The following is a 20,093-nucleotide window of genomic DNA, read 5'->3' as shown; positions in this document are numbered from 1 at the left end:
TAATTATAATCTGGATATTATTTAATTATTCATGAAACTTGTTGTTCAACAAAACAGACAAAAATTAACATCTGAAAGAACGATTTTTCAACGGATGGTCTACCGTAGTGACTGAAGTTATAATACCTAATTATCACATTAATATAGTGTATTTCTTTAATTCAAGGCCTTGAGGTTTAAAAAGTTTTTAAATTTAAAAATTGCTACTTGAATATCAGTAAAAAACTTTGGGAGTATGTTTGCTCTTGCCTGGGTAAATTTCCACCAGTCTTTAATTTCCTTGACTGGTTTATAATAGTTAGAGCTGTCACAATCGGTCCGCTAGCCATTGGCGCCATCAGTAAGCCACGCGAGCTTATTGAACGATTTCTTTTACGATTTTAGTTGTCTTTTGATGCATAATTGTATGTAATTATGTCGAGCGTAGTTAGTCCTAAAAAACAGCAAACAATTGATACTATACTATGCAAAAAAAATTACCTATAAGTAGCTATGACATAATTAACATAAAAACTATTCAGGTGAAAAACAAAACAGAGATATATTATTTGGAATAGAAAAGAATTTTATGAAAGTAAAGGAAATAATTAGTTCTAAAAATACATTTTTAAGCTGCTTCCTTCGTTTAAATGTTTGATTTATTATTTTTTTATAAAATTAATAAAAAAAGCAAAGAGTATTAAATTCAAGTCAACATCACAGCTTTATCAGTAGTAAATTTGTCCAACAAAGCGGCACTCCACACGTGATATTTCAAGTGCATGTCATAGGGAAAGTTAGATAACGAACAATTCTTCCTCTTCTAAAAAAATATAAACAATAATGTAATTCTGTATATACGTTATAAAAACGTTTAAAATTAATATTAATAAACATAAAGTAATAAATATTAAACAGTGCACAAACACACGTAGAAAAAAACTGCCAAAAACTAGAAGCCTCAATTTATGTTTGATTTAATCGTCATACTGATTGCTTCTAACCTACCATTTGATATAGTAAATAATGAAACATTTTATTCCTACTGGAATAAATACAACCTCGAGTGGAAATTACCTTATCGAACCAGCTCGGAAGTAGATTATTTAATTATGCAAATATTACATTAGTAGATCAGATTAAGATATTTTATTACCTCGGCGAATAAGTTTCGCTGAAACAGGGGTAGAAATATATCTGATGATGCGATCTATAACGAATCCCATCCAGATTTTAGAACCGATGGCAACAATGCGTAAAACAATTTACGTGTTTCACAATGGATACAATGACATAAATCTTATAATCATTGTTCACATTATTTTATGTTGATGATCCGCACGCCTTTGGTGAGCGGCCAATGATGACAGCTTTAATAATAAACTAAAAAAAAAAATTGAAGAGAAAAAAAAGATAGTTTTGAAAAAACTGTTTTTAAGTGATTACAAACTGCACAACAATTAATTCGAAATTTGTCTCAAAAAACGGAATGAATCGGGGTCGAAATGTGGTTTGGGTCATCAACTTTAATTTTAATTTAATTAAAAGTTGATGAACAGAAGCATAGGACGGAAAAGCCGAATCGTGCTGGAAACAACAGGATTTTGTTTTCTTCAATGTCCGGAAGGTTTTCCAAAAATACAAAAAAAAAAACATTTTTTTTTATTCATCAATTTACGTTATTTGCGGTAAAAATGTGACAAAACCTCAAAATTTTTTTTTCCTTTTTAATCATGATTATGAAGTGTTTAAGCTCAAAAAACGCGACCCTTTAATTTTTTTCAAAAGTTTGACTGTTCGAAACAAAGAAACGATTAGCTAGATCGAGAAGAATCTTCACAGGATTCTTCTGGGTATATCGAACTGTCATACTTAACATTAGTCATTTCGTGAATATGTCTTATTTAGCCGTCAATTTTCTAAAAAACCATAAATTACCCTTTTTCCTGTTTTTTTAAATTCGTGTAAAAGATGAAAAAAACATTTTTTTCCAAAAAAATGCGGCAGCATTTATAGGAAATTTATTCCAGTTTTCGAAACTGCCCTTCAATTCTCTGCAAGACCATTTGTCGCCGAGATATCGTTTGAAGACAGAAGATCATTAAAAGTCCCATATTTCGATGCAAAATGGTCGTATCGAAATTTAAATAAAAGGAAATTGAAGCTGAATAAAGAAGATATATGATCCATGCAATGGTTTAGCTAAAAAAAATTTCCAAGTGCATAGAAAAGGACCCCGCACTAATCTTATGGATTTTGGCCCTCGGTGAATTTCTCTGTGACTGGGAAAAGATAGGTTTCGACCTACTGATCAAATATCTCCATGGGCACAAAGCCCAAAAATCACTCCTATGGGCCCTACCGGGGGATTTTAGCCCAAAAATGATGGGGCGCGAGGAGATGACACATCGCTCAAGAAACCAGTTCTGTCGCCGGGGACAAGGCTGAAAATGGATTTTTGGGGCTGAAATTGTCCTCTCTTTCATATTCTGGGATCAGTTCATGGCTGCTGACCTCCTAAATACCTGAAAATGGAGTGCGAAAAGGGTAAAAACGTTAATAATAAGACATACTATAAAAACGAATGCGGACCTCGCAAATTGCGCCTGGAAGTGACAATATTGTGGATTCAACAACTCCGAAACTCCCGTTGGACTATATAATAATATGAAATCCATGGTTTTGCTAACTGTATTTTATGTTGAAAGGGAAGGTAACATTAATTAATGCAACTGTTGTAATCATCTTTCTTATTTAAGAATATGCATATAAAAAAGTTAAGAAACACATCAGTTCAAATTTTTTTTTAGAGGAATTAATTGATTTCAACAGGTACGCAAGTAAGCCAACGAAAAATGAGAAAGAAGTAAAAGTTAAGTAAAATTACAAAATATTGTTTTCAGTGTACATATTTTAACCGAAAAATCCACTTAATGATTAAATTAACCACACCTACGTCACTGTTGGAATTTATCATATTATTTACAACATATTGCCGCTGGCTAGCGTCAGTGATGAGGCCAACTAGTTCTACAACTTGATAAAGACGATTGTGTTTCTAATGTTTTTAAAAATATATAACCTATTCAAATAGTTGCAAGATTGTGACTATCCAGATAATATAATGCATAAACTTGTATTAATTGTTGTGATAGGATGCTTATTGTTTATTGCTAGTAAGTAAATTTTTATGTAGTCTCGTAAGCAGTTTGTGGTCTTATAAAAATGCGTTAACATTTATTTTATGTGTTAATGACATAATTATGTGGTTAATCACCGGACGAACAGCTTCAGATCTCCATTATTTCAATTAAATATGAAAATTATTTTCCTTTGTCTTAAACAATCGGTCACAACTAAATTCTTTAATGTTTTATGTTTAAAACTTTTACAGAACTAGGATAAGAAGTGAGTAATTAAATAAGTCAAATACATATTATACATTTTATCAAATATACAGTTTCCTGATGATATTTGTAATAGAAAAGTCTTGTACGAAAAAGTTCTATCTTCGCGTTTTTTTAAAGTTCATTTATTCAACGAGAATGTGTTATTTATTAAAAACTGTGGAAATGTTTCTATGCGACCGGAGATGCAACCTTATAATTTAAGTCAGTATAATCTAATACTAGTAATACTAAAAGTAGGTTAGGTTACATTGTCAAAAAGTTTGTACAATCAACTGATTTTGTGTTTGTATTGAATTCATTATTCACTTAATTATTAAATATTAAGCATGGTCCATCAACCCATCAGTGTTAAAATGTGAAAGATTCCAGACAAAAGTTTTTAATTTGTAATTCCACGATAGTGACAGTGTAATTTTTATAAAGAAGTAAAAAATAAGAATAAGCCGATTACATTAAAAACGAGATTCTTATTTCTTACTTTGCTTAATTTTTTAGTATATGCACAAACTAGTTTTACAATGAACCGAGAAAACAATGCATGTACTATTTCCGAACGTGTCGATATGGTGTTAGTGTATGGTGCAGCCGTAGAAAATGCGCTCACGGCGACTAGGTTGTACGGGGAACGATGGCCACAACGTCACCCTCCATGTGCAAATATAATCCAATCCTACAGTGCGTTCAGCGGTTGCGAAATACGAGAAGTGTTATTTCTCGAGGAGAAGGACGTGGTCAGCAAGTGAACCTTAATTTTGAAGTTGACCCCACAATTAGTACTCGACGTCTCGCACACCAAGTAGGAACCTCATCTCGTACCGTACATCCCATCTTAAGTCGCCAGCTGTTGCACCCCTATCATCTGCAACCAGTTCAACTGATTTTGCCCCTGGATTGTGATCAACGAATACATTTTTGTAGATGGTTTTTACGGCAATGTGCCAATCAAATAGAGTTTCCTGCTTATGTTTGTGTAACAGATAAGGCGACATTTACACGTGATGAATTGTTTCTATAATATGCACATATGGACCAATGAAAATCCTCACGCGATTAGGGAAACTCATTTTCAACATCGGTTCGCTGTAAATGAATTTGTTTACGAAGCTGGTCTGCAGCAGGTAACCCATCGTACAGCACACGGACAGGACCGTTCCAGAGAAAAGATTTTGATTCATAATTGAACTTTAATTTACGAAGAAAGACTTAAAAATAGAAGTTTTTCTTTACAAATATCGTTAGGGAGCTGTAGTTTAATTTTTATAGATTATACACGCCACACCCTTTATTACTAATAATATCAATTCTATCCATCCAATTTGTTCTTGGTTCTCAAAAATAATAGCAGAAAATATTCTTTTGTTTCTGTCTTCAAGGTGGACTTGATTAATAAACAGCAAAATTTTAACAACAAAAATTTTCAGATGCATTCAACCACACCTGCAATCATAGTTCCAATTTAAATTTTACTCGACGGCGAAGATACAGTAATCACAACATAGAAGAACGGTAAGCATAAACATGTTCGTGCGAATGTTGTTTCACTAAATTTTTCAGATGTACCCTCCCCCCTTTCCCCGAACACGGAGAATGGAAGCTTCTGAACGGCAAAGCTTCACCAGGGGACAAAATACCGAAAAACAGCGTCGTAAAATTCGAATGCAGTTTTGGATACAAGTTGTCACAAATTCAATACAGAGTTTGTGACGATAAATGGAATTCTGGTCCATTTCCGGAATGTGAAGGTAGATTCAAAGTCGTTCAACTTAATACCGTTGTTTGGGTGACTTCCTAAGTCAAATCTTAATAGTCACTGTTACACAATGCCTTAATTATGTGCTTTTTATTTTATATTACGGATGTAATTCAAGCTGGACGGTGTTGTAGTCCGCAGGGTAGTTGCTTCCCTCAATTTTATTAGGTAGTGTTTATATTATTTCACAATTTATTATATTTTTAGCATTGTGTCCTCCGCTCTACTCCTCAGCCACAGTCGATCTAAAATGCACAGATAAAAGAGGGAAAGATATCAAATGTAACGAGGCTTCGGAAGGAACTTATCTATTATATACATGTGCGCCCTTCTACGAGACGCCGTTTGGCTACAAGAAAACACTCCTTTGTTCAGAAGGAAGTTGGAACTACCCAAAACCAGTGTGCCAACCAGGTCAGTAGTGACGATCATGCCAAAATCAAGTTATGTCAATGTTTATCTCATTTTAGTGTGTGGAAAAACTATTGTCAATGACGCCAAACCGTTGATTTTTGGTTCGGTACCAAATAAAAAGCTAGAGTACCCCTGGGTTACTGCAGTATACACAAAAGTAAACAATACGTTTGAAAATATTTGTGGTGGCTCCATTTTAAGCCTGACTGTGGTGTTAACAGGTCAGTAAAACTATTTTTGGAACCAGTTTAGATTGGATTTCAGGTTAATTCCAGTAAAACCTGATACCAATGCCGTTGCATACAGCGATGGTCATACCTCTACCAAACTCAAAATTCCTCCTCAACATTGAAAGGTTTTCCGTGACCTCCATCACGTTCTCGATGGGGTTACAAATGACCAGTGTTACGTAGTCCTTCAAACATTTTTGGAAACTAGATGCAGGACAAAATTAATTTACCATATATTAATACCTACCAGGTCATATTTACTGTAGCTATACGCAATTTTAATAAATCACTAACCGCTAATAACAGTAACATTAATAGCCATACGAAACACCAAGGGAAAGTTTTAGATGCGCATTAAATTAATTGTCAAAACAAAAGGCAGCCAAGAAAATACCAGTTAAACTATTAATCGGTGTTTTTTTACGCCTCTGCTGTTATTTTCTGCTTCAAACCAATTGTTTCGCAAGAACACAAATCTTTTACTAGTGTGGATGAAAATAAACAATATATAGTGGCATTAATAAAAGTAATAAAAGAAAAATCCTAGTACACCTTCCTGCAGTTGTTGGACTAAATAGTAACATCTCGGGGATACCCGGACAATGAAGTATATCTTTTTCTGTCAATTATCTTTGTATGTATGTATGTCTTTGTATACGTTTATATGTATGTCTTTGTTTCTACATCTCTGTATGTGCATCTGTATATGTGTATTTCTTTGTTTGTATATATTTGTACATATATCTTTGTACGTATATATTGTTTCTATCAATTTAGTAATAGAGTTAAAAACAACACAAGAATTCATTGTCTTTATGTATGTATTTATGAAATTATTATGTCAATAAAGTTATTGATCAAATATGGTTTACGATTTTAGCTGCCCATTGTGTTACGAACGACTATGGAGATGTTTTACCAAAAGAAGACTATCTTGTTGGAGTTGGAAAACTCTACAACAAGTATCAGGCTCCTGAAGATAAATTTGCTCAATATTTAGAAGTAAATATTTTATTTAAATAATACCTACTGTAAAACATACATTTTGTAGACGTAGATTGTTTGTAAAATAACAATATGTCACCAAAAGGAAAGTTAATACATATTTTATCATATTTGATATTCTAGCTTTCAAAGATAATTGTTCATGAAAATTATAAGGGCGATAGAAGACGTTTCTTGGGAGATTTAGCTGTCCTAATAACGAAAGGAGCATTCACACTGAACGATGTGGTTCAACCTGTCTGTTTTAACGACGTAAATAATATTCCTCTACATGCCGGAAGTATAGGAGAGGTAACACAATAAAATTATTTTTAAAATCGTGTTCGAAGTATAGTGTTTTCAGATATCTGGATGGGGGAAGACGGAGAGTGGTGGTCCATCGGAAGTGTTGAGGACCCTTAAGATCCCCTACAAGTACGAAACGACCTGCGCTCAAGAACTACCTCCCGACTGGGCTGACAAGTACAACATGATAGACAAGATATGCGCGGGATTCATCAATCAGAGCACCAGCGTGTGCTCCGGCGACAGTGGCAGTGGCCTGGCTTTCAAAAACCCGGATGATAACAGGTATTACCTCCATGGACTCGTAAGTCTTGGTCCTACGACGACAGAAGGTGATTGCAATATCCAGCAGAACTCCCTCTATACCAAGGTGGCCTTCTACTATGAATTTATTGACCGCGTCATGAGTAAGCATACTATGACCATCCAAGACTGCGTGCTGCCTTCTCATCCGCAAAATGGCAAGTGGACAATTGACAAACAAGAGAGAAAACCAGGGGATGCCGTCCCGTCGAATACCCTCCTGAAAATAAAGTGTAATCTAGGTTTTAAGTTGTCATCCAAGACGACAAATATCGAGTGCGGATCGGCGCACAACATGCCTACTTGTCAACGTGAGTATCCATAAAAATATCATCACAACGTGACAACAGCGCTTAACCTGCTTGTGCACGCGGCAGACTTGTCCTATGGAAAAAATGTAAACAACTATTATTGTGAAACATTTAGTAAATTTCACGACAATTGTTTTCCAGTTATTAAATAAATAAAATAAAATGTATCGATTTTGTAGTACGAAGATAGTATTCGAAGATAGCTCGAATTTGAGTAATTATTAATCTCTTAAAACAGGAACTTAATTTTTAATCAAATTATGTATTTGAAAAATATATAATTAAATAATAACACGTATTAAAAATAATTTAGATACTGACCAAAAAGCAATATTCAATAATTTTTAAACGCACAAGTACAAAACAAACTACAACATATGTTTAAAATGTCCACTACCATTTTCGATGCACGCGCGACACCTTCGAATCCAATTTTCGCGCACTCGCTGGGAAACGCCTCAAGAAAAGGAAATAGTGGTACGCAAAAAACACACCGACACGGTCGAATCCAGATACCAACTGAATTGCGTATTGGTGGTTGCTGGACACCTTAGTACCTCGTGTTAATAAACCGCAGCGCCGTTGTCACATTGCCCGATATGAACTTTATCGAATTTTAAATTTATTACAACGCTAATTATTTTTTAGAATTAAGTATAAAGAAGTTAAAAAAGTGAGTAACATTGTATTTTATGGTATTCTGTGCACGCAGTTATGTCAACGTTCCTTAATTAATCAAACTTTTGTACATCAAGTTGGAGATTTTGTTAATATTTTTCTCGGAAATGATTGAGTTTAGGACCCAGTCATATAAGGTTTTTTTGTTTATTTTAATGTATTCTATAGTCTGTTAAAATTAAGGCAGTCAAGCTTCTAACACCCTGTATTAGAAGTTTCCTATTATTTTCCAACCAGACTCATTTCAACAACATTACAAATTAGTTCAAATAAGGTTCCAAATGGAGACCAATTACATTGAATTCCAATTGTATTCCATGAAGAAAATTAAGACAACTTCTTATACGTTCACAACACAAATTTAAAGTTATTCTAATAAGAAATCCCACAACTCAAAATTAAATTCAATTTCAATAAGATCTCATTTAGATTGGAATCGTATTCCAATTGTATGTCAATGACAGTCCAACTCAGTCCTAACAAAATCCCAACTGGATGGCAAATATATAATAAAGTTGTTTTCCAAAAAAATTCCAATCGCATCTTTAAAGGTTTTCAATAAAACAGTTATACTATAATACCAGTTGTATTTCATGAAAAAAATAAAATTGCTAATAAACAAACTAAAGACCTACTTGTTTAGTACTGTGTCCACCTCTGATGTTCCCTCACGGAACCGAATTCCGCTGCACCAACAAAGAAGGCAGTACCATCAGCTGCCTGGACGCTGTCGATGGCACCACCCTGTACTACGACTGCCCGGCTGGCTTCAAATTTCCTGACGGCACCACCAATATTAGATCCTGCGTCGTGGGATCTTGGGGGTCTCCCCAACCAGAATGCTTGCCACAGGATAAGGTCGTCCCGCCGCCTTCGCCAGATTCATCAATATCGCCTACTCCCAATTTATCTCTAGTACCTAACTATAATCCAGGTGAAGAACCGTCTACACGGGTTGTTTGCGTCTACGAGGCTACGCGATTTTACGACAACAACGTCGATCCAGATGATTTGGATAGCTCTCTGTGCACTTATGTCATTTATTCTTCTGTAGGACTCGCTGCTGATGGAAGTCTCAACATTCAAGGCAGTCCTGTCCCTGCAGGGGGCACCAAAAGTGAGTTACGCAGACTTGATCCTTGATCTTTTAGTCCTTCATCGGTTTTAGTGTTTTAATTAAGGTTTGCAGCTTTGGCAATGACTTCTACATAGCTTAAAGTTTTTCTACACTATTCTTTTCCAATTCAACCATCTGTAGATATATCATGCTTCTCCATGACCTTTTTGCTCATCTAACATTAACTTTTTAATTAGGTTCCATAGATTTAAAACTAGTTCCTCTTCTCCCCATTTTTCCTAAACCTTCTCCTTCCACAAACATCCATGATTTCCTCACTAACTTCATCTTTTTAATTAGAATCCATAGCTTTGACAATGGTTCTTTGAGCTTCTGGTTCTTCGCTTCCGAGCAGAACCGTCAATTCTTACTAGAGCTTCTCATTTACACAATTCTCTTCAGCCTCGCTCCAATGTCCCTTATGTCCCGGTATCCATACCAGCCTGGATCTAGCTGACTTCTTTTTACTTTGACTGACTTCCGACGTAAGTAAAAATTCTTGACGTACGACGTTCAGTGACCATCGCTTCCACATGGAAGATGGTGGCACGCATTCTTAGACTGAGCGAAACTTGAACAACCCATTAGCCTCGCTTATTCCGACTCCTGCATTTATCTTCGATCCATTCATGTACTAGGCTACATCGGCATTTAACAAAGGACTCTTTTTATCAGTACTTCCTTCCTGGTATTACTAATCTGGTCTGTCTGGGATAGTTTACACGTTTTTATCCATTAAGATTAGATGAAAAGAGAACTGTTTAATATATTTTGCAGGTTTGTTTCAAAAGGTAGCAGACATGAAAACTAGAAACTCTAAACTAAAAGTGTTACTAAGAGCAGAGGGGTCAGGTGATAAGAATTCTGAATACCCAACAATGGCAGAAAACGCAGAAAAAAGAAGCACGTTCATTAGAAGCGTCGTTTCTTTCCTGGAGATATATAAATTTGATGGGTTGGATATATACTGGAATGTACCTCAGTTTGAAGATAGGGTAACTTTTAACGGTGTTCTTTTATGTTACAACACATTTTCGTTCTTTATTTTTATAGGACAAATATATTGATCTACTGAAAGCGGTAAAAGAAACATTCAAGCCAAAAGGTTGGCTGCTAGCTGTATCTGTGTACATTGCCCCTACCTATATAGGTTACCACGTAGGGAAAATGAACGTGTAAGTACATGCAAAAAGATAAAGACTTCTTTTACCTGTTGGTTCTAATAGTTGGTATTCAATATTGAGTCAAATCATTCTACATGTAATGTTTACTAAAATTTTGCAATTCTTCTATTTTTCTTTATGCCAATTTCACCGTTCATTTTCAGAATAGTAGACTGGGTGAACATACAAAACTACAACAATTACTTGGAGAGCAGTAATCGTGTTGGTCAGTACTCCGGTTTTCGCTCGTCTTCTAAAGAAGGTGATTGGGAAATGGAGGCGAACAATTTGGTGAACTCTGCCAAATCCTGGGAAGTCAGAGGGTTGGCGAAAGATAAGTTGGCTGTGTCTGTAGCGTTTTACGGGAGATACTTCACTCTGAAGAATCCTAAGAAACACGACATCTTTGATTATACAGTGCCTGGAGAATCCGGATTACTTACCTATTCTGAGGTATCACAGATTTTAATAAAGAAATTTTTTTACATAAAACTGAAAATGAATTAATTTCCTTCATTATTTTCAATATCAAAATTCATTAGATCTGTTGAAATGCATTTTTACCAGCTCATTATTGATAATTTTTAGATATGCCAAAAATATAGCAATTGGACAAGAATCTGGGACGATGAACAGAAAAACCCTTACAAATATTCTGGCAATAAATGGTTTGGATACGATGATCCAGAATCAGTTACAATAAAGGTGAATATATCATATATTTTCTCTATAATATTGACATGAGCTACATAAGGAATAAATATTTCGTTGCTTTCAGGCTGAATATATCAGTGACCTGAAGTATTTCGGAGTGCACATTTATTCCATAAACGCTGATGACGTTCAAGGTAAATGTGGACCGAAACAAGGTTTGCTAAAGTATGTGCTCTCTGGACTCGGCTTCTCTGTAGATTTAAAAACCTAGAGTACTTTATTAAAAAAAATTAAAATACATTTTTGCATTATTTATTATTTCAATCTTTTATATTAGGTGCAATAAAGTCCTGCCCAAAAGTCGAAGTATGTAACTTCGACACAGAGAAAATAAACAAAATATTTTAAATACGAATACATTTGTTGTATTACTGCGAAATTTATTCTGGGAAGATCTGGCAGCGCCATCTTTTGGCTTCCCTGATGACTCATCCCAGGAAGACGATACATATAGAAGCATTCTGTAAGTAGACAGCATAAAGTTTTTCATTTTTGTATAAGATAGAAGCACCAGTATCGTAATTTTTTAAATCAACGAGAATGAATTACAATAAAATTAGCTCGATCCCTCTTTATATGTATACAGATTAAAAGTCAGAGATATTTAATTTTATTTTTATTTTCATCTATTTTAATGACGTATGGTGAGTTTACACGTTGGGAAAATATTGTAGAAAATTATTTCGTATCATGAGGTAAATTGAAAAAAGATTAGTCTTGAAATAAAATGTTTTGGAATAATATTATTTGAAAGAATGTTTTGCAATTTTTTTGTGAACAAATCCCCGAATGGAAATGCTGTTTTTTCTACACAAAATTTTAACTCATTAAATGGAACAACACCTTTCATTTTTCTTTTCGAAAAACTCTTGGTTTTTAAGAAAACGTAATTCTTAAAATTGTTAAATTTTGTTGCCTGATACATAAGTCAAAAACCTTAAGTCAACTAATGAAATGGAAACTAGTGCTTATATTCAGTATTTAGTTTTGCAAAAAATTTAAAGATAAGTTAAAATTGATTAATTTCATAAAACGTTCTCATACGTTTCTCATTTATTTAATTCATAGTCAGCTCGTTAGCGTCATCTTGATTGGTATAAAATCCTTAACAAAACCGATTTGACTGTGATTCTTCGAAAAAAAAATATTATATAAAAATTTTGTGGAATTAAAACATGGTTAAAATAGTGGCATTTATTTCTGGGACGCCCTATATAATATTTTGTTCAATTGAACTCAAAATTTCTATTATATAACAAAGTATTTATTATTTTTTAGTTATTTTCACATTCATTACATATCATTAAATTCTTTTTTTCTCTCTCTCTTAATATTTTTAGGTATCTATAAAACATGTTTTAGTGATTTAATAATTATTAATAGATCAGAGCGAATCTATTTTGAGGATGTGACCGTCCTAATCAAACGATTTCAATTTCTCAAAAACCATTTGAATAGTTGAGTGGTCTTTTCTATGTGAAAAACTTTTCAAGTATCTAAATCATTTATTGAAGGCTGTGCAAAATTTTGAAAATTCGAAAAAATTTTTTCAAAATTTGTTTCAAAAAATTATTTTGTGATTTAACAGATTTTAATGAAATTTGGAATGTTGTTTTATTATACTAACGAGCGTTCACATAAAAACGTGGTCAAGTTGGTTCTGAAAATTTGGACGTAGGGCGTAGCGTATAGCAAATGAACTTAAACGTCATCTGTCAAAGCGCTATATCGCCGATATCAATTTGAATATTGTCGTTAAAAAAGTTTATCATAGAGTCCTACTTTAGAAATGGACGCAAGATTGATGGAATATGGAAGTATTCTATTGAGGAATGTTTCATAGAATTTTAAAATCAATTTCCCGGCGTTGTTGAGTACAAAATTTTTCAAAGTGCAGTTCAGCGTTGTGTTAATGTTTTTCGTGAAACGGGCAGTGTATCAAGAAAAGAAGGACCTAAAAAGCGGACTGGAGAATTAAAAGAAAATGTCCAACAAATAATAGAAAATGCGCCAAGAACTTCTGTACGTGTTTTATCACAAATGGTGGGAGTATCAGTCGGTACCTGCCACACAGTGTTAAAAAAAGATTTGCGTTTGTTCTCCTATCGTTTAACTTGTCAGCAAGAACTTCATGAAGTTGATTTTCCGCGACGGGCTGTATTTTGAGAATGGTTTTTAAACAACTACGGTGAACTTCATAATATCACCTTTTTTTCTGATGAAGCCTGGTTTCATTTAAGTGGTTACGTAAACTCACAGAATATGAGAATGTGGTCTTCTGAAAAACCAGATAACTTTTTTGTCGAGGGCCCAAACGCTCAAAAAATTGGAGTTTGGTGTGCTCTCAATTGAAGGAGGATTTATGGACCTATTTTTTTAATGGTACTCTTACTGCGCAAAGGTAGAAGAGAAGAAATTATCGCTCCTTTTGTTAACCAGCTGGAAGAAAACGAAATTACAAACTTTTACTTTCAACAAGATGGCGCAAGGGCACATACGGCAGGTGAGACGATGAATATGTTGAGGGAAGTTTTCCAAAATCGACTAATAAGTCTCAATGCTGAACATGAATTTCCACCGAGGTCATGTGATATTACGCCGTGTGATTTCTTTTTGTGGCCTTACCTTAAAAACACTATTTTTGAACTGCCTATTCCTGATTTAAACCATCTGCTGGCTCGACTTATAGACAAGATTCGTGAAATTAACAATACCCCGAGCATCTTAGAAAATGTCTTTAATTCTTTGAGGAACAGGTGTGAAAAGTGCTTGGAACAAGGAGGGGGACACTTTCAGCAGCTGCTTTAATTTATTGTTATAACAAGGAGGAGGACACTTTCCGCAGCTCCTTTAATTGTTTGTTATTGTTATCACGATTATTCTTTAAAATAAAGTTATATAGTCAATAACGTTATTGAAACTGAGCTATACAGCTCGTTGAGAAATGAGGTTAAGTTGGTCGCTATAAGCTACTCCCTACGTCCAATGTGTCAGAGCCAACTTCGACCACATTTTTATTTAAACGCTCGTTATAAAGATTTTTTTACCAAAATTAGAATGCCCGTGGAGCAATTACAACATTTTAGTAAAATTATCCATACTTTCGACTAAGAAAAAATGATTCTTTCACATCGACCACGCTATGAAAAAATAGGCATATTTAATATAAAAAAGTACATTTTCAAAAGCCGTGATTTCTTTATCGTTGCTTTTTTTCACGGTCATCCTTACCCATTGCGCCACTCTGTAGATTAATTTATCAATATTTGCCAAATCAGAACTGTAGAAAATTAAATTGGCTCCACCATCGATCGTTTATCTCCACATCCATAAATACATACCTCAAATCCGGCGGAAAAAGAGCAATAAGGGTTTATATATAGGCTCAACTGGATGCTCCCTTTCCGCTGACGTAAGTAGCAAAGTGGCCGAATTCGGCACAAGTTTTGACCCGCGAGTGGGTCGAGGTCAGGGTTGGCTTTGCCTGGTCGATGGAGCTTCCCAAGAATTATTGCCAGGACCTAGCGTAATGCGTGAAAATGTTAGGGCTGTTGGTATGTAGATGGCGCTCTAGGTGTCCTGCGGAAACATTTTTACACCTCTGTTATCTTCTACGATATTGGTATTTAAAGCCACAATACTGCTTCGCTTGAAACTTTTATTCTATCATCACAGGGTGTTAACAAAAATCAGATCAAATTGTTAACCTTTTTGGATAAAAATAAAGAAATTCGTTAATCATTATTTATTTCAATAATGGGCGACAAAATTGCTATTTAAAAAAGGTTTTTATTAATACCTCAACATATTCAATTGAATCTTTGCTTTGATTTTTCTAGGTCGACACTTTTTTTGTGTAAAAAAATAAAACGAACCGAAAAGAGAGTTTTGCCCCCCAGCTATTTTTTTTTAGGTTAGGTCTATTGTTTAAGTGATTGTTCTTTAGACCAAGCGTTTCTTTCTCTCTTGTTTAATTATCATTTGAGGTATAAGATTTTTTATTGCGATATTGATCCATTCGTTGATGGTGAACTTCTCAATTTCTCTTAAGCGACAATCTATTCTGAATGATAAGATAGTACAAACAAATTCAAATAATATTTTCTAAAATATCATATGAAATCAAACAATGTTTTTCGAATCCAGAAATTTAGGTATGAAAATGATATCTAATATCAACATTAAACTTATAGAAACGATAACAAAAGTGTTGTTTCTCATTAGTATACCACAGGTGAGATGACCGACGAACGATTTAGCTATTTGGATGTATATCTAAAGACATGTTTTGAGTATGGGTGAGACATAACCTAGAAAACACACTACAACTACTAATCTGTAGGTGCTACGCAAGCATTGAGATCTATAGTAGTTGTTTCCTACAATATCGTTACTTAAAAAAACTCTTGTCTCTCATCTGTCTGTGAATACCTGATTTCAGTTTTAAATTATTCTTTTAAGTAAATTAAGAAATCATTTAACCAAAATTCTTGCAAAATTTGATATTTCAATATACATCTATTTTTTTAGAGCAATATAATACCTAAATATTACAGTGATATGTCCAAAGAATTTAAAATATTTTAAAAACCAGGTGCTAAAACAAAATTTTATAAAAGTGAAAACAATTAAAGAAGCAAACGCAAAAAGTGGGGGGGGGGGGATATGTGGCCACTACAACCCCTTTTCCTGCGCTAACTAAAATTGCATACAAAGTGTTCCGATATGAGATACAATTCTAAGTAAAATTTGCACTGATTCCTCGTATTTAAAAAACGACGGATTTATGAGTTAAAAAAAAATTATGATTTTAATTTCGACACCCTGTATCTTGAAATAGATGCGCCTAAAAATAGGAGCGTAAGAGGACCCTATTATTTGCTCACAAAGAATGAAAAATTGAAAGATAGGTAAATATATTTCATAAAAATATAGCGATTGTTTATTCTGCTGATTGTCGCTGGGGTTTTTTTCAATCGATTCGATTCACTTCCAAGACGATATGGATGTATTCATTTATTCAAGGGACCGACAGGAAATATACGCAAATGAAAACGCCTACGGAAAAGGGAGGATTTCCGATCCGCAGGGATTCGCAACTTCTGCCCACGCGAACTGGCAGTAATTCGATTGATTTGGCGTAATTATTCGGGTTCGGAAGCAATACATATTTATGAGCAACCAGTAAACATCTCAAAAAATGATAATAGAGCTGGGAAAGGTTAAAAGGATTTTTCACTACAGAGAATGTTTGTTTAATGGGAATATCTCATTTTGATTCGACAGAACAGATCCTAATAAATAAAAAACCGCATGAATTATTATTATTATCTTAATTTATTATGAGCGTCAAGAATGCCTATATTAAAATACTTGAAGAGGCAATAGTCAAGCTGCAAAAACTCGATTGACAGTAATATTTTTTACAAACAGTTTATATGTACAATTTTTTTTTAATCTCATTAAGGTTAAGTAGAGTAACCATAGACTATCAACCAAATACTTTTAAATAAAGACATTTATTATTATTAATACTCTTTTACTTTACTTACCACAATAATAAGATGAAACATTTTTGGACCGCTGTCTCCATTGACAACTCGGCTAGCTCTGCTTACACTGCTTACAGAAATCACTGTGCATAAAAATATACAGTCCGTCATTAGGTACATTGTTAAAGAATTGATGGACCATTCTAATATGTTTATTCGCACTAATTAATGTACAAAAGCCTCTTTTCTAAAAAATAAAACACAGTAAAAAATATAAAAAATAAATGACCAATTAAACTGTTCACTAATATTTTTTTTTAATTTAAACATTAAAAGATATATTTTTGTAATGGAAACTAAAATAGAACTAGCAATTTTGTTCTTTACTAAAAAATAGTGTAAACAAGGCTACGACCACAACTATTCACCTCTATTTCAGCACTTCTCAATAAGTTTTTATAATTTCGACTACACAGACACACTTAAAAATTGTATTCTTTTTATCATACCTTGTGTATGTTTTCGCATCTGCGAAACACGAATTTGAAGTCGGTTTGGCAGCAGCATCCACCATTTTCGAAAAAACAGTCCCCAAATCCTCATAAAATGAATAAAAATTTAAACCGGCAACTTCACCATATATTAGAAAATAAAAATATTTCGAAATAATACACATTTTATATTTTGCTAGTAATTTTAACTTGATCGCTGCACACCTCGGTTTGGTATAATTGATATGCAGAGTATTTCTAAAACAGAACTACATACTTTTACGGAATGTATAGTACACAAGAAGATTAAAAAATTGTTTTCATTTTGGTTGCAAGGTTTTAAATTCAGAATATTTATTATTTTTCATTAAATCACAAAAATCCTACTATTAAACTGTAAAAACAAATTTAAGTACTTTTTACATACATTACAAACTACATTGTAAATATACAGTTATTCACAAATGGTGACTAAAAATGAAACTTCGTATTCTTTGGTGAATTTTAAGGGGAGTCTTTCGTATAAAGTTTTTATCTAGGACGCTTCGTTAAAAAGATACAGGGTGTTAAATTTCAAAAAATATTTTAAATTTTTTTAAACAATTTAAAAACTAGTAAATGAAATAATAAATAAATAATGAAATAAATAAATTGGGTACATGTACCTATTTATGTAAACATTGTCCAAAATCTGAGTGTTTTTCCTAAAATTTACATGCTTCGTCTTTTATTTTTCTACAAATTACTACTCTTTTATTTTTTCGAAAAAATTCTGAAAACACCGGACCTCAACAAACTGGATTTCTTTTTGTGGGGTGTTGTTAAACGGCTGGTGTACAGTGAACAAATTAATACACCTGAGCAGTTAGAAAAAAGAATACATAATGCTTTTCATCGGATTCAAGCAACGAAAATTACATTTTCGTTACTAAAAAGATGTTGCGCCTGTTTTCGTGGAAATAGTATGTATTTTCGAGCATTTATTTACTCAAATAAAATCATTAAAATGAAGACTAATGTTATTAATTTCTTTACTCTAATAAATAACCGAATGATTAGTGCTTATCATGTCATTTAAGTAAAAGTGATTTCAGTTGGTTTTTTAAGTTTTACTCGAAAATCAGGCTTTTTTCGAAAAACATAAAAGAGTGGTAATTTATAGAAAATTAAAAGACGAATTCGAAAATATCATGATTGTTATCGTAAAATAGTGGCGTACTATTTCATTGTATGTATCTTTTTAACCAAGCATCCTAGATAAAAACTTTAGAGGAAAATTCACCAAAGAATACGAGTTTCATTTTTGTTCACCATTTGTGAATCACCCTGTATACCAACTGGTTGTCCCAAATTTTAACCACGCTAATGCAGAAATGGGCTATCAAATTTAACATTAAATAGTTTTCAGACAACTAATACTTTACGGACTTTTTGTCAATGACGCGCTCAAAAATGATCTTCAAAGTTCAAAAACTTGCATTTATGCCTTCTGAGTGCAATAAGCATTATGCTGGAGATACTTCTCGATCTGTAAATATTAGAGTAGATCAACAAAGACTGCATTAAAAAACAAGAATTTAAGATAAAAATAATTCAATGGGGTTCGGTTAAGATTTTCGAGAAGAAAAATAATAATGTTAAAAGAAAATTAAATGAAACCGCGATTATTTCATTAAAGGGTGAAAGATGTGTTTCAAATTTTTCTGTGAACTTGGACCCTTGTTGGCTAGAAATACTAAATAATGAAATAAGTATGGAAATAGGCAAAAACGAACAAATTTAAGCTGCCAAAAATAATTAAAAACGAAAAGTCAGTGTAGAAGACGAAAACAGATGGATTTTCGAAACGCGAACAACTTCTTGAAATGGAAGATACATAGTGAAGTGAATTTTGTATTTGCCTGTTTCTTTCGGGTGAGATTTTTGGTTAGGCAAGCAAGCTATTTTCGTTAAAAACAAATAACCCTTGACTGATTATTTTGGGGCAAAGGTTTATTTCATTATTTTATTTCGAAAACAAATTTATACAACAAAAATAGTGACACTATTTTTACTTATAGGTTCCTCAATTTAGATGGTTAAATGCGAGACACCCTGTATATAAGAAACAAAGACAAGTTGAACTGTTGTCCCCAGTATTTGGATATATCCAAGTCAGTGTCCTAACCCAAGGAAATCTGTCTGGACTCACCCCTCAACGCGTTAAACAAAATTGCATCGGCAAAATAAACGTAAACAAAACATAATATAATGGCGCAATTGTGAAAGTGCACACACTTGTCCTTATTTCCATGAACAATTTTACGAGCGCCTTTTTCAAATTGGGAGCATCGTATCTTTGATATGACAATTTCACGAAAATGTAGTGGAAGGAGATATATCTAGCAGTTCTTGCTTCCTTATTTTATTTTACACAAAAGTAAGGTATCATTATTGTGTTAATTTTTATCAATTTTTTTTTTTGTTAATCGGGGGTGAAACTAAAAGACTTGACGAAATTATAGTGGTGGATTATATATTATAAACAAAAAAAGTTCCTCTAAATATTGAGGTTTTTGTTTTTTCTTCTGAATCTTAAAAACGTCAATTTTTAGAGATGTGTTAATCGTTATGGATCAATTCAGTATCATCTATACATTTTTATTAAATCAACGTTTTAACAATAATAGGAAACAGTGACGTATAAAACTTTTTTTAATTGCTAGCATTACCTTCAACAAATAAATTTTTAGAATGTTAATTTTTAAAGTT

At 33.3% G+C, this 20,093-nt stretch overlaps 1 protein-coding gene across 1 annotated transcript; it reads left to right on the top strand.

The window, feature by feature from the left end:
* Window positions 1–3,002: 3,002 nt before the first annotated feature.
* LOC108913103 lies at window positions 3,003–11,612 on the top strand. Its single transcript, XM_018718579.1, has 14 exons — window positions 3,003–3,155; window positions 4,811–4,895; window positions 4,944–5,131; window positions 5,347–5,553; window positions 5,610–5,774; window positions 6,664–6,785; window positions 6,912–7,079; window positions 7,132–7,687; window positions 9,009–9,482; window positions 10,260–10,477; window positions 10,536–10,657; window positions 10,810–11,098; window positions 11,234–11,350; window positions 11,424–11,612. Exons 1-14 carry the CDS (start codon window positions 3,104–3,106, stop codon window positions 11,568–11,570), a joined length of 2,910 nt encoding a protein of 969 aa, XP_018574095.1. The 5' UTR covers window positions 3,003–3,103; the 3' UTR covers window positions 11,571–11,612.
* Window positions 11,613–20,093: the final 8,481 nt, after the last annotated feature.

This window comes from Anoplophora glabripennis, unplaced genomic scaffold, assembly GCF_000390285.2.
Source record: "Anoplophora glabripennis isolate ALB-LARVAE unplaced genomic scaffold, Agla_2.0 scaffold542, whole genome shotgun sequence".
In the NCBI taxonomy this organism is placed as follows: domain Eukaryota; kingdom Metazoa; phylum Arthropoda; class Insecta; order Coleoptera; family Cerambycidae; genus Anoplophora; species Anoplophora glabripennis.
The sequence above is the reverse complement of the archived record's forward strand: the minus strand, read 5'-3'. Positions and strand labels throughout refer to the sequence as shown.

Bases quoted from the DNA above. Each gene is read 5' to 3' on its own strand.
- LOC108913103 (XM_018718579.1), top strand. From the start codon at position 3,104: ATGCATAAACTTGTATTAATTGTTGTGATAGGATGCTTATTGTTTATT. The intron at 5,775-6,663 runs GTCAGTAAAACT...TTACGATTTTAG, and splicing joins CCTGACTGTGGTGTTAACAG to CTGCCCATTGTGTTACGAAC. The intron at 9,483-10,259 runs GTGAGTTACGCA...TATATTTTGCAG, and splicing joins CCCTGCAGGGGGCACCAAAA to GTTTGTTTCAAAAGGTAGCA.